At 39.0% G+C, this 13305-nt stretch overlaps 1 protein-coding gene across 1 annotated transcript in view; it reads right to left on the reverse strand.

Annotated features, from left to right (window-relative positions):
• Positions 1-6068: 6068 nt before the first annotated feature.
• Positions 6069-13305, reverse strand: part of PTN (pleiotrophin) — a 72757-nt gene continuing 65520 nt past the window's right edge. Inside the window, exon 5 of the mRNA XM_027662229.1 lies at positions 6069-7424. Coding sequence (XP_027518030.1) covers positions 7372-7424 — 53 coding nt within the window. The 3' untranslated portion in view covers positions 6069-7371. The remainder of the gene's footprint in view (positions 7425-13305) is intronic.

Below are 13305 nucleotides of genomic sequence, written 5' to 3' on the forward strand. Positions count from 1 at the left end.
CTTCTTTGTTCTACTCTTGAGTCTTAATCATCTCTCAGCAAACACATACACACTCATTAAAGTCACTGTTAAAGTAAAACAGCTGAGCATGACAGGGCTGGGAATAAGGTTTTCCCAATGCTTAGCTGATAATTATTTAAAAAAATCAAACTTTTTCTCTGCAACCCATCATTGTGTCAGTATTACACAGGCTGAAATAACTGTATACTGAAACAGAACTGAAAAGTGTCAGGAAGTTGAGACAGACAGAATTTAATATGCATAAACCAAAGAGATATTTTCTGCTGGAATCATTTTCTGGAAGATTTCTTTCTACAGACTAAAACTTTTTCTGAATTCACAAGGTTGTTTCTGTGACAAACAACACCTACAGCTGATGAAAATTAGTAAAATAAAGAAATATTAAGAACTTGGAATTAACTCAAGAAATTCCAGAAACAGTTTTCACAAACAAATGAGAACACCATGTGTCTGTGTATTAGTTTATTTAATTCTTTATCATCACTAAGAGCCAGTAAATTATGTTGATACAATTGGTAAACATATACATTCACTAGAGCCCCCCACAATCCCACAGAGCTAAAGGAAACATTAAGGGATGTTACAGGATTAATGCTTTCATTCTACAATATGGATATATGGCTTTCATACAAGTTTTAAAAAATTGAAAAGGTAACACACTGCTAGCTTACAAATTCAATATACAAACTGGAAAAAAAAAAAGGAAAAGGAACAGGAAAAAGAAAGTAACCCATGAGAAGATATCATATAGCACTGGTTTAATAGATATATACAGAATTAGAAATCCATTGAACATGATGTTCAGCCTTTAATTTGTTATTTTTGACTTTCGTTCCTTCTTTCAGTTTAACACTCAAACTACAAGTATTAAGATAGTTTCTGTCTTACTTTGATTTTTCCATCTTTTTTTACCCACTTTCCTCAGTTTTTATTGGTAGAGAAAAAGGCTTTTTCTGCCTGGGTTTCTATCACACCTAACTGAAGCAGTTCATCCACTTTGAAGTTTTGAACAAAACTCTTCCATGCACTTGGTGTGACAGAAGAGAACATCACTGTGATAATAAGTCCTTTGGGTCATTTCATTGGCATGTGTTTTGCATTTTCCTTGGACACAGCTATCCTTAAACTGATGTGCTGGCAAGCGGGAAGAAATCTAGCTCTTCATCATACTTTTGTATCCTCATTTTAATAATGACACAGGACAAAAGGCTCTTTCCTTTCAACCATAGCATGAAAATGTGGCAGCACTAGTTGTGATTCACATTTGGAGTTATGCATGCACTTTTCTACAGTTTTACTTTCCCATATATGGATATATATAATATATGCAGTATGTATACATGTGCATTTAGAGAGCTACTGTGTCTGGTGCTGACATCTTCATTAGGTGGCTTCTAGCTCCAAGCTGCAGCAGTACTAGCCTACCTCTGCTTCAGGTCTCCTCAGCAACCACAACACGTTATGGATTTTCACAGCCATTTCCTTCAGCTGTAAAAGTCTGGATGAACTACATAATTATAATATGGGAAGTGCAATGGATGACCTAATGAGAAAAGTTAAATAATGTCTTGTTGCCAGGTAGTTTAGGGTGAGGGAATTCAAACAGTAGAATTAATTGACTAAAATTGGCTGTGGGTAAGACAGCCCTGCAGAGACTATCCATTTTCCTAGCTTTTCATCACTGAATTGAGGGTTAAATGTTTTGTACAGTCTTTAACTTTCAATGACCTTCTGCAATGGGAATACTTGTGAGCCTCTGCTTTATCTCATCAGTAAATCCATCCATTGAACACATGCATTCAGTTTTGTTGAAGGTTTTGGTTGTTACTGTGTTTTTGCTAAGAAAGGAATAAAATCTGCAGGAACAGATTTTTCATACACAACTCACTCAAAGCAGAGTTATTTAAAGGCTAGGAGATACCTACTGAGTTTTCTAGACATCTGGGATTCCAAGACACTCCATATTTAAATGGCAAATGGTAGGAAGGGCTAAAGGGTGGTAGAGCCCCACCAATGAGATAACAATAGTTGAATGCAGCTGAATTCTCATGTTTTCTTTGAAAGATCTCACTTCTGCTCAGGTCAGAGTGGTGAGGCCACAAGACAGATGGACATTTTTGAAGAGTAGCAGAAAGAGACCATTAGAAAAATTATTAGATTTCAGCTTTGTTTAGTTTTGGTCCAAAACCAAAGTTTTATGCTGCTACTTCACCTTCTCCAAATGCAAACACCCTTGGGTGGATGAAGCTCTCTCCTTGATCTACTTTGCTCAGGCAAGTCTTTCACTACCCCTGAAACTCTATGCACCATGCCTCACAGAGGTAAAGGAAGCAGCTTCTTGCCACTATTTATCTAGCTAAGATACTTTTCTTTTTGAGGGCAGACACTCCTGAGTCAGTGTCTCTAATTTTTGAGATGATAATTTGATCATTTCTGTCCCCTAGGAAACCTTGCCCACGTTGGACTATGACAAAGGTTTTACCAGCAATCCACCCTCCCAGTGAATCCAGGGAATCTCTTGGCTCATTCTCATACTTCCTTGTTTACTGTCATCATCTGATTAACAAATTGCCACTGTGTCTTTTAATCTTAGGACATGTTTGGAGGTACCTGATGGTATGGGCTTCCTGGGGCTGTTGTGCAACAATCAGGAAGAAATGGAGAAAACAGCCTCGGGGATGAGGAAAGATCAGCAACATCCACAGAAGCTTAACTGAGAGGTAGAATGCCTTAGCAGAATTGACAGAAAACCTATAAATGCTATCAAAATTACAGATGAGTGGGGGAAGGCTGGAAACAGGTAAAATCTGTCTCTGCAAAGGAGAGAACTCAATCACAAGTCCACAGGAATGCTGTCCTGGAGAACTGAAATAGATTGAATACAAGATACTTCCTATGCACGCTTCCCCTCCTTATAAGAATTTGGGAGATGTGAAAGACTATCTGTGTCATACCGAAATGGTGTACCTCATCAATATTTTGTTTTAGAAAAGTGGTGAATTTACATTGTTAATGTTGTTGCAGCTCCTAGAATGAGAGAAAATCAGGCTGGTTTTTGTCCCACCCTCAGCATTGACATTAGCCTCAGAAAGCTCAGAAGTTTTCATCATATGTTGAGGAATTTAATTAAACAAGCGGGAAAGCTACACAATGTTTGTCTTCAGATGCTCCCTGCTAGCAGCATTATTAGATTCAGGGGGTTTATAGGCCTGTTTTCATAAACAGTCTTCGTCAGAATTCACTTCCCCTTAGTTCATCCTAATGCTCCATTGTTTTACTTGAATCATCCACTGCCATGTGCCAAGTGGTGAAGAATATACACCAGAGCTAAAGAAGTACATTATGTTTTCTCCTATCAATGTCATCATACCTTGCACTCCTAAATGGAAAAGATAGACATACTATTGTCTCCTTTGACTTTGCCTCCAGATGAACTCTTTCTTTGAGGTTGGAGTGGGACTTCGTGTCTCTGTAACACTATACATTTGATTAGTTTTCATTAAGGCACAAATCAAGGAAAGCATAAAAACAAATGTGCCAACCAGTAATTCTGCTTTCTGTACTTAAGGAACATGCAAAAGAAGTTTGTATAAAATGCTCCTGACTTTATATCTCTCTCTTCGACAGTCTCCAACATTGTCTGTTGATACATTTTATAATTATTATTCTTTCATTTCTTCTAATTTTTTCTCCTTTGAAAAACAATTCAGCCCAGAATGTCATTATGGAATTAGAAGATGAGAATCAGTAAATTACAATTTAGTATCTACCCACATGTACAAACGTTTTCCCTTCCTGGAGCCTTGCCCTGCACTTCTGCTGCACTTAATAGACTATTAAATAAGCCAGGCTGACAAGCAATGATTCTCTTTCACTATGGGAACTTCTGCCAGAAGACATGTCAAAGTCAGAAAATGTCCCAATGCTCGAATACAGTTTTGAGTCAAGATATAGGCAGGCCTAACTGCATACAAGCATTGCCTCAGCCTATGTAGAGAAAGAGAAAGGAAATATATCCAAATATACCCTAAGTTTAAACTTGCTAGAATCCAGAGTCTGGATGCAGATTCATCCTTTTCAGATGTTCAGCAATTCAACCCTCTCTTTTCCAAGAGATTTGAGTGCTCAGAAAAAGGTTGTCATCTGGGGGGTTTCTATTACCTCCCCATACTATATTATAGCTGTAACACATGAAGATGTAAACCACTCCTTGAGAGGGACATCCATGAAACAAGCTTCTGTCAGTTAAACTAGTAAGCAATACGTCTATGCTAAGTCATTTGCCATTGTAACAGGATAGCACCGCGAGGGTAAACACATATTTCATCTGAAGTAGCCGCTCCCACAGCACTATCAGAGAAGCTTGCCCTCCCAAAGGATGGAGGATAGAAGATTAGAAAGCAAATAAGGAGAAATTTCAGCATGACTGAAGTAGAAACTGAGCAATATGGGTGGGAAGAGGTTTTGTCCAGATATTTGCCTTTTGCTTTGTTGATAAGGTCACTAGTGAAACAATGGCCCCATGTAGGTACCAAGTACCTACTTTCAGAGCTGACCTGACTGACCTGTTCAGTCTTCCTCTGTGTTCTGCCACAAATTACTTTTACCATCTCCTACATAGCTAGAGTTTCCACTGAATGTCTTGTGCTGGTTTATTGGAATTTTCTTAATTTTAAATTTATAAACTTTAACTCCAAGTGCTGTCAACAATAAGATGCCAATAGAGATCCGAACATATGTGGATGAGTAGTACATAGGAAATGTTCTCCTGTTTCACACCCTTTGCTACCAGGACTGCTGCATTTTCTTCTGGTCCTAACATGGCATTTTTTGTTTTGTTTCTTTGTTTTCTGTAAACTCTCTCCATGAAGGCCCTATATCACCACAGGAACTTGACTGGCCTCCTTCAAAAACTACTAGGAATGTTCCTTTAACAAGCCAGATGGGCAGTTAAACAAAAGGGCCATAAGGCATCAGAGGGAACACAGGGGAACTTTTCTTCTTACTCACAAAGTTGGAAATCAGAAGTCACATCTAAGATTTTGACTAAAGGATAGTCAGTGTTGATCTCAGCATCATTCCAAATTCCTCCCGGCTCCCTATGAAACATGGACTAGATTAACCAGTGTAAGACAATGGTGCAACAGTGTTTGCACTCAAAGCTGAACCACTTTAAGTGAACTGATGCAGCATTTAGACAGACAAACCTTTGGTGAGTGAAAAAGTTTCTTTCTCCCTTTGCTTTCAATCAGACCTACCATCCCATTAGTTTAAATCTGAGGCACAAGCACAGGTAGACCTGATTAGACCGTGAACAAACCAAATAGCACCCAGAACCACCTAAATATGAGCCTTTGCGATTTTAGATTTGGTCATTGCACATCCACCACGTGTGGGGGACATTTTTTACCTGCACCCGGGGCTCAGGTATGTCTAACAGCATAGTCAAATTAACAAGGACATCAACACAGACTGCAAGACACACCCAAGGAGTCTGGGAAATAATTGTGAGGCTAGTCTACCTTAAGCTATGTGCAGCCTTGGCTAGCTGGCTTCAGAAGTGTTTGGGAACGTCTACAGAAGGACTTGCCTCACCATGAGTCCGGATCAGCCGTACCCTCCACGTGAGAAAAAAGTGGGCAAGCTCTGCAGTTTTTATAAAGTTCTTGCATAGAAAATGGTAGTGATGTTAGTCTGGACAAAGACTCTCTGCTTGTCTACAAGCTAATTCCAAGAGAGCCCTGTGATTTACTCAGACGAACACACCCTGCTGCAGCTTTGCTGAAGTCAGTGGGTACCATGCAGGAGTACAAGGGAGACTATTCCTCTTGAGCAGCAGGCAAACCTGCAGCCTACACAAATAGCAAAGCTTATTTCTTGCTGTTGAATTTAAAGATTTAGAATTTAGAAGCAATGATTTTGAACTTAGTTTGGGTACTGAAATCCCTTAGGTTTCATCTAAAAATTTTGGTCTGCTGGTTGTTAGCTTGTTAAACAACCCTTTAGCTTAGGACAGACCAGTGCTTTTTCAGGTTTTTTCTACTTTATGACTTTTCTCAGGACTCAAAATCATTTAGATTAAGTAAAATTGAGCAAACTGAAAACCAGCTGGTTATAATTTTTCTCCCCCCCCCCCCCCCCCCCGGAAGACTATTTAATAAAAAATCCCAACTATTGTTATGTTGACTGAATTTTTCCAAGGTCTTTTTGCTTATGTAAAAATGAAAGAAAGCAAAAGATATTGCTTTTGTATTTCCTTTCTGTTTTACTAACAGAGAAACAAAAATTCATTCCATTCCTATTTGTTTCAAGTCCCACAAATTGTCCCTTTTTGATCAAAAGTATGAACTACCCCTGGCAGTTTCTAAACAGATTTCTTCTGTTATTTCCCACCAGACATACTATTTTTCAACCAGCTATAATTAAAATAAACAGGAAGATTGCCACTGATAAAAAAGGGAGCTGGGTCAGGTAGAATCACAACAATTTCAACTAGATCTTTTATGAAAAGGTTATTCTCCCTTCTGGCAAAATAAACACATAAAATAAAGCATTTTTCAGCTTTTATAGGTAAAACAGAGGACACTACCTCAACACTGATATGTTAAAAAATTGAAAGTTTTGCTATTATTCCACTTGGAAAAATCATTGCTAGAAAATCATGAAAAATTAGGACTCTTCTATGTCCAGCCATTGAAAGATTTCAGATTTACTGCCAACATCCAAAATATGGCCAAGAAAAGGAGTGTTACTGGGTTTTATCAGCAAATGGTGACATCTTGGAATGAACATTCACCACAAATCCAAGAAAATTTTGTATTTGTAAATACTAAACAAAATGCCCCCATCCTTCCCTTAAACAAACAATTTCACGGAGTTATCCAGATGTAATCAGAAATTAAGAAACAAGCCTCAGGTTTTTTTAGATATAAGGTCCCAATCTTAAATATAGATGCATCCAGCCAGAGTCCTACATTCATACTGGCTTCAGCAGAGCTCCACACGGGCTCAGGTTCTGCTTGCATGGACTAGTTACCAGATTGAGACCTATGGCAAGACTTGAGAAAAAAAATATTTTGAAAAGGTCTACATTGTTCAATATACAATAGAAATAATTTTCTAAATGAGTTTGGAGTCTTTATTACAGGCCTCTAAAAGTTGTTGTTAGGATTATACATTAAAAATACTAAAGTAATAAAAAAAAGATTTTTTTTTCTGTGTTTGCTTGTTTCCTTCTATGGTACCATTAAGCTATAAATAGTTTTAGGATAAAATGCCTAGGTATAAATGAAACTGTTAACTGATCATGTTTGCTGATGTCCCTTTCTCAAATTGCCCAAGTTGACTCCATTAATCCAGCATCTTCTCTTGTTTCTTGCCTTCCTTTTTCTTCTTCTTGGATTCTGTCAAGATAACAATAACAATACAAAAATTAGTGTCTAGCAGGCACAGCAATAAGTTTTATTTAATACTTCTGAAAGTTCCCTTTTTTTTATTTCATGCACATAAAAATTGTTTCCTCATTTTGAACAAAGAAAGGGAAAAGAGAAGGAAAAGAAGAAAAAAAGAGGAAAGCACTAGAGAAGGTACTAGAGAAGGTGGAAAGGGGATTCTGTGTCCTGTTCAGAACCCTTCCTATCTGAGTGGCTGACCCTGCTTGGCATGCAAAGCATTGTCTCAGAAACTTGCTTCGAAAATAAGAAAACAGCAGGCATCTCCTGGAGAAACCAGGTCATGGCTCAGTGGAGAGCTGGAAGAAAGCTTTGCACACACTACCCACACACATACCCTTCCCTTGCTTCCTCTCTGTCTCATTGTTAGTCTTTGGCTGTCTCTGAATATGAGAGCAACTCCAGAGCATGCTGAGAAAGCTCACTTGTTTCTTCAGCTCCTCCATTGCCAACCCTTCCCCCTTTGTGTGGGACAAACATCTACATACTCTCAAGAGGCAAACAAAGCTTGGCCTGGAGTCATTAGAGCATGGTCTGTCCACACAGCTGGTACTGATAGGATGAGGAAGGGACTAAGGATCACCTGCCTCTCTGATTAATTTGGGAGCAATAAGAGAACAATATGAATGTACTAGTGAAAATTTATTTCTGCAATCTAGGGTAGTGTGGTATTCTACAGGTAAAGCAAATTCACAAAGGCATCTAAAAAATTAATATGAATTAAGAGGATTGGGTGCTCTTGTGTCACATGTCACCTTGTAATGGGAAAATAACAGTTCTCATTGGGAGCATGAATAAATCCTTGTGGAATCCAGCACAAAAACCAACATAGCAGGTGCCACGGAGAGATGGCAAGTGAGCTTAAGGTGGTATTGTTCTTTGTGAATGTGATTCTTTTCTCTCTGAACCATTTGCATAACACAGATAGTCTAGTAAACACCAGTTCTAGTAAAACCAACTTATTGTTATTAAAGCCAAGGGAACTACACCAACATCTTCCAGCTACAGATAGGGCCAGGTACCTTCAACAGAAGGCAAATTTAGGTTGTCACATTTCTCTGATGGTTATTTTTCCTGTTTGCCAGTGTTTCAAACCAACAATTTTTCTTCACCTTTTTCAACAGGACAAAAATTTTTTCCAATAATCCTTTAGTCAAAGCAATATAAAACACTTTTTTAGTGTTTAGTCGTATAATCTCTCTAAAATCTCTTTCCCTTAAAAACTTTGCTTAACATTGAAAGGGATAATAATTTAAAAGAAGTAATTTCTTTTCATTTGAAAATGAACAATTTTTCCCCTCCTGCCTTTGTATGTGTCTGTGTGTGTGCTTGCATGTGCGTATGAACGTCTGCAGTCTGGAGTCATTCACAGAATCTGATGCTATTTTAAAACCTGTCACTTGAAAAAGCCATTTTTCATTAAGTTAATATCTAATTTGCTTTCAGCTAAAGCTTTTTTTCCCCTGCAAATTTCCTGTATCCCCCTGAGCCTCTTTTACCTACATCCTCTACTTCCTCTAATTTTGCCTCTGTATGACTGACCCTTCTGTATTCTGTAATGATTGTGATCTCTTTCATGCTCTCTACCCCCCCACATCATCACTTTCTCAGCACTCGAATCTGTAAAATCTATTTAGACCCAGCACAAATGGAAGAGTACTATGCAGACTTCAAACAAATTTACTAAAATGAGAGGTGTAAATGCAGACAGGACCCTACTGAAGAGTATGTGGAGTTCATGGAAAGGATGAAGCGACCACTAGGAGAAGGCTTTGATCTGGAGTCATGTGATCACATCAGGTCCCCATACTCATAATTTCTTCCAAATTATCCTTGTGATAATTTGCACATCATCCAAACTACCAAACTCATCTACCTACAAAGACAAGTGACTGTGCTTTGTGCCTCAGCAGGGTAAAACTGTCATGTGTCAGATGTAATCCCTCCATCATTAAAGGTACAGACACCACCACAGAGTTGTCTTTCAGGCAGGTAAACTGGATTGCTGAAAAACATATTTGCTATATGAAATGACATGCACACACAGAATTGCAACAACATAAAAAAAAAAAAAGAAAGAAATCTGCTCAAATAATTCCCAGTCCTCAGGCTCTTTTAAAAATCATAATGCAGACACCAATACCCATGTAGTGACCTATGAAAATGTTGATGTTCATATGCTTATGCACAAGTCTGCTCACAGCTACACTACCCGTTTTTATATATGATCACACTACAGACAATGGTCCATGGCAAACAAAGTATAAAGTTGCATTAAGATGCACTTTGTTCATGTTTCTTCATTGTTTAGCCTACTCTTTGCATTTGGGCCATTTGGGCTTTTATTGTCCTCATCTCTCTTTACCACATTGCTACTATTTCAACTTTTATGACATACTATCAGGTCAGCTCACACAGGCACACTGGGAACCACATCACCCTGATCAACTTGCCAGTGTTATCCTTCCTGGAGTAATCAGGCATGACTGGAAGGGTTACCATGTGCTAGCTCTGACACTGTGCTCCAAAGGCTGACCAGCTGAGAGTACTATGCCAGTTATCTGAAAGCTCAACAGTCCCATAGTCCAGCAACAGCTGGCAGTTAAGTGAGGGGAAGATCCCCTTGATACACTGTGTCCAACAATCCCATGCAGTTTCATATTCCATACATGAAAATTACAGAAGTTCAATTCAGGTTAGCACAGATCAGAGGTGATACCTTTGGTTCAGCCTTTTCCTACCTGGCACCTTAATGTGGTCCCAGCCTGCCATCAGAAATTGTAGTAACCCATCAAGCAGTGCCCATCGAGCCAGCCTTTATGATGAGGAAGCCACTAAGCTGATCTCCACATCTCACTGGCCCTGCAAAGCAGCTTGACCACAGCAACATTCACCACTGAGCCAGAAGGAAGTAGGAAAAGCTGCACAGTGACAGGGACTACCTTGAGCAAAACACTGTCATTAGGAGGCACTTTGGGCCAACACCAGCCTTTTTCACCTCGCCTGCCCCATTAAGTGTTATATTTCCAAAGACAGACCATGGATCTGTGCACCAGGGAAGGTGTTTGCTGAAGACAAGTGCTACCAATTATGTTGAGAGCTACTATGGCAGAACCACATGACCAGATGAAATTCAGGTTCACGCCAGCTCACACAGAATTTTAATCTGAACCTACTCGCTGCCCTATTTGTTTTTAAGTTAGGTGGCCCAGCCGAGCCTGACAGCAGTTGGAAGTACCTTTATGAGCTATCTGTAGTAGAGTTCAGGATCCAGAGAGGAAGGAGCAAAGTTAAAATCAGGATGATAATCCTGTATTTCAGAAGAGCAGACTTTGGTCAGTTCAGGGACCTGCTCAGCCAGGCTAAGTGCCTAACTGTGAAAGAAACATCCTACAAGCCATGAACATTTCTGGTTCATGGTCCACAAACTAGAACATCTCAGTATAAAACCTTATGAAAAGTATGCAAACATGTTTGATACTTATACTTACATTAATTTAAATACATTAAATGCCTTATCAAAGGTATTTCTCCTACAGATACCAATACCAGGACCAGCACTTATGTGTCTGTCAACACTTGAGGTGAGCAGGCTTTGCAGAGGAGGGAATAGACAAGGGTAGCTGTTTGCCTGCTGTTCCCAGAGCACCAAGAGCCCCAGACAAATCGTCCTTCCACCTCTGGCATGGCTCAGTACAAAGCCACACTAAGAAAAGTAGAAGTTATGTCTTCTCACTGGCTTCCCTCACATCAAGGAAATACTTATGTTTCCCCTCCTTGTGCCTCCTTGAAGCGAAACCTGTACTGGAAGAATGAGCTACGTATGCTTCCAAATATTAACAGGGATGACAAAACAGTCCTCAGTTTTTGTGTGTGTTTTACTGCATACACTTCTTCCCTCTTATCCCACAGCGAGGGGCTGCCTAGCCATGCTCTTGCTCATACGAAGGCTGGGATCCTGGACCAGGGCACATGAAAAGAGCAAATTCCAAAGGCCTGGCAGTCCTTGCAGTGTCCAACACCTAAGCACTGCTCAGCCATTCTACTCCCTTCTGAAACCAACACACTTCCTGTAAGATAAAAAACAAACAGCACTGCAGGAAAAAACTGTGTCAATGCACTGACACTGGATTATCTGATCACTCATCACCTGAATAACCCTACAAATTGTTTTATGCCTTAGAATTAGTCCCAGGATTAAAAATTGTGTAGTCATGGATTAGCACTAGACCCATTTCTGTGGGCCCATGATGACCAGTAACAAATATTCCAATCAGGATCTTACCAAGTAAGTAAATGAATTTTATAAGCATAACTTTCTCTATGCAGTTTGGAATGGCAGCAGTCCTCTTTAAATAGTCATCTTTATTCCAGAACCTCATTCTTACTATGCAAGCAGCAAATGAAAGCAATTTAGCTGAACAGGAGCCACATACCATTTGAAACTAGTCTTAATGTATAAGGCACAAAAGAGAGGTAATTACGTTTTAATGGAAGTCAAGCTTTGTAAGCCAAGATTTGCAGGCATTTATTTTCATTTGTTGAAAAGAAGGTAACAATTCACTCATGGCACCACTGAACTCCTGTATGTAAAAGTCAAGCAGTGCCCCTAAGGTAATATAAATCATTCAAAATAGCAAAAGTTGTGCTGAGGAAAGGTTAGAGTAAAAAAATTTCACATCAGATGTTCAGGACACAGTTTTGCCAAGAACTAGCATTCAATCCTACTGAACACAGAGCAAGGTATGTTTTTGAAAGGCCTCTCTACCTCTCATTGGAGCAAATTTTCCAAAGCTCCAGGTTACTATGCTGGTGCAGAGAGCTTCTGAATTTTGGGGATGAAAGGCCAATGCACATGGAATGGACTTTGGTGAAATCAAGGATTTTATCCTTTAGAGAAGAAAATCTTACCCTAAAGGGGTTCATTCTGCTCTCTAGGAACAGAAATGGTACAATCTTGTGTTTTCTACGACTGTAGTAACAAATCCCTGGGTTTATGAAATACCCCTTAAAAATTGTATTTCTTTTTCTTGTAGAGAAAGAGAATATTTCATGGCCATTTAATTCCTGTTCTTCCCATTTCCCTGTTCTATATACAGCATTTATGTATTCCAAATTATTTAAGAAGGAAAAACTATATTATGATAGCAACTGTGTTCCATAATGAATTCTTCTGAAAAGCCTCTTGGAGCAACTCAGTTCTACTGGATGGGAAAAAAAGCAATACTCCACTAGCTAAGCAGCAGTAGAAAGCAAGTCTCCAAGGATTCAATGACCTTAATGTGACTTATACTTCATCAATATATTACAGTTTATTATATCCCCTATATTTTAGCTCTGTGTTGTTTAATGACTTTCTCTAGTTATCTGTGATCCTCAGTTTCTTCACTCTTCTCCATAAGGTTTTGTTCTGCTTCTCACTTTGCTGAAGTTCCATTTTGGATAGACTTTGATCTGTTCCCTGTTGAACACAAGATGGACTCGATTCAAACCTAAAGTGTGCTGCTGCACCGTATAAGCCAGGAATTCATGCTGCAATGCATGTTATGGATGGGGAACAGCTACATTTATGCCTGTAACAAACAGTGACACATCTGACAAAGAAATGGAACCAAGGAACCACCCATGGAAAATGTTTCAATCATTTTCTTTCTCCTTGGAATAACTGTGGGGAAAAATTAATCCAGTTTATTCTAAAATGAGCCACAAAACTCTGAAACAATCTTAGACAGTCAGAAAACTTTTCTTGAACCTGACATAGAGATGTAAGATGTTTAAAACCTTCCCATTATCATCCTTACTTAAACTAGTCAGGAATTACAGGGAGCTTTTA

The sequence above is a fragment of the Corapipo altera genome, unplaced genomic scaffold (assembly GCF_003945725.1).
Source record: "Corapipo altera isolate COAL_440 unplaced genomic scaffold, ASM394572v1 1, whole genome shotgun sequence".
In the NCBI taxonomy this organism is placed as follows: domain Eukaryota; kingdom Metazoa; phylum Chordata; class Aves; order Passeriformes; family Pipridae; genus Corapipo; species Corapipo altera.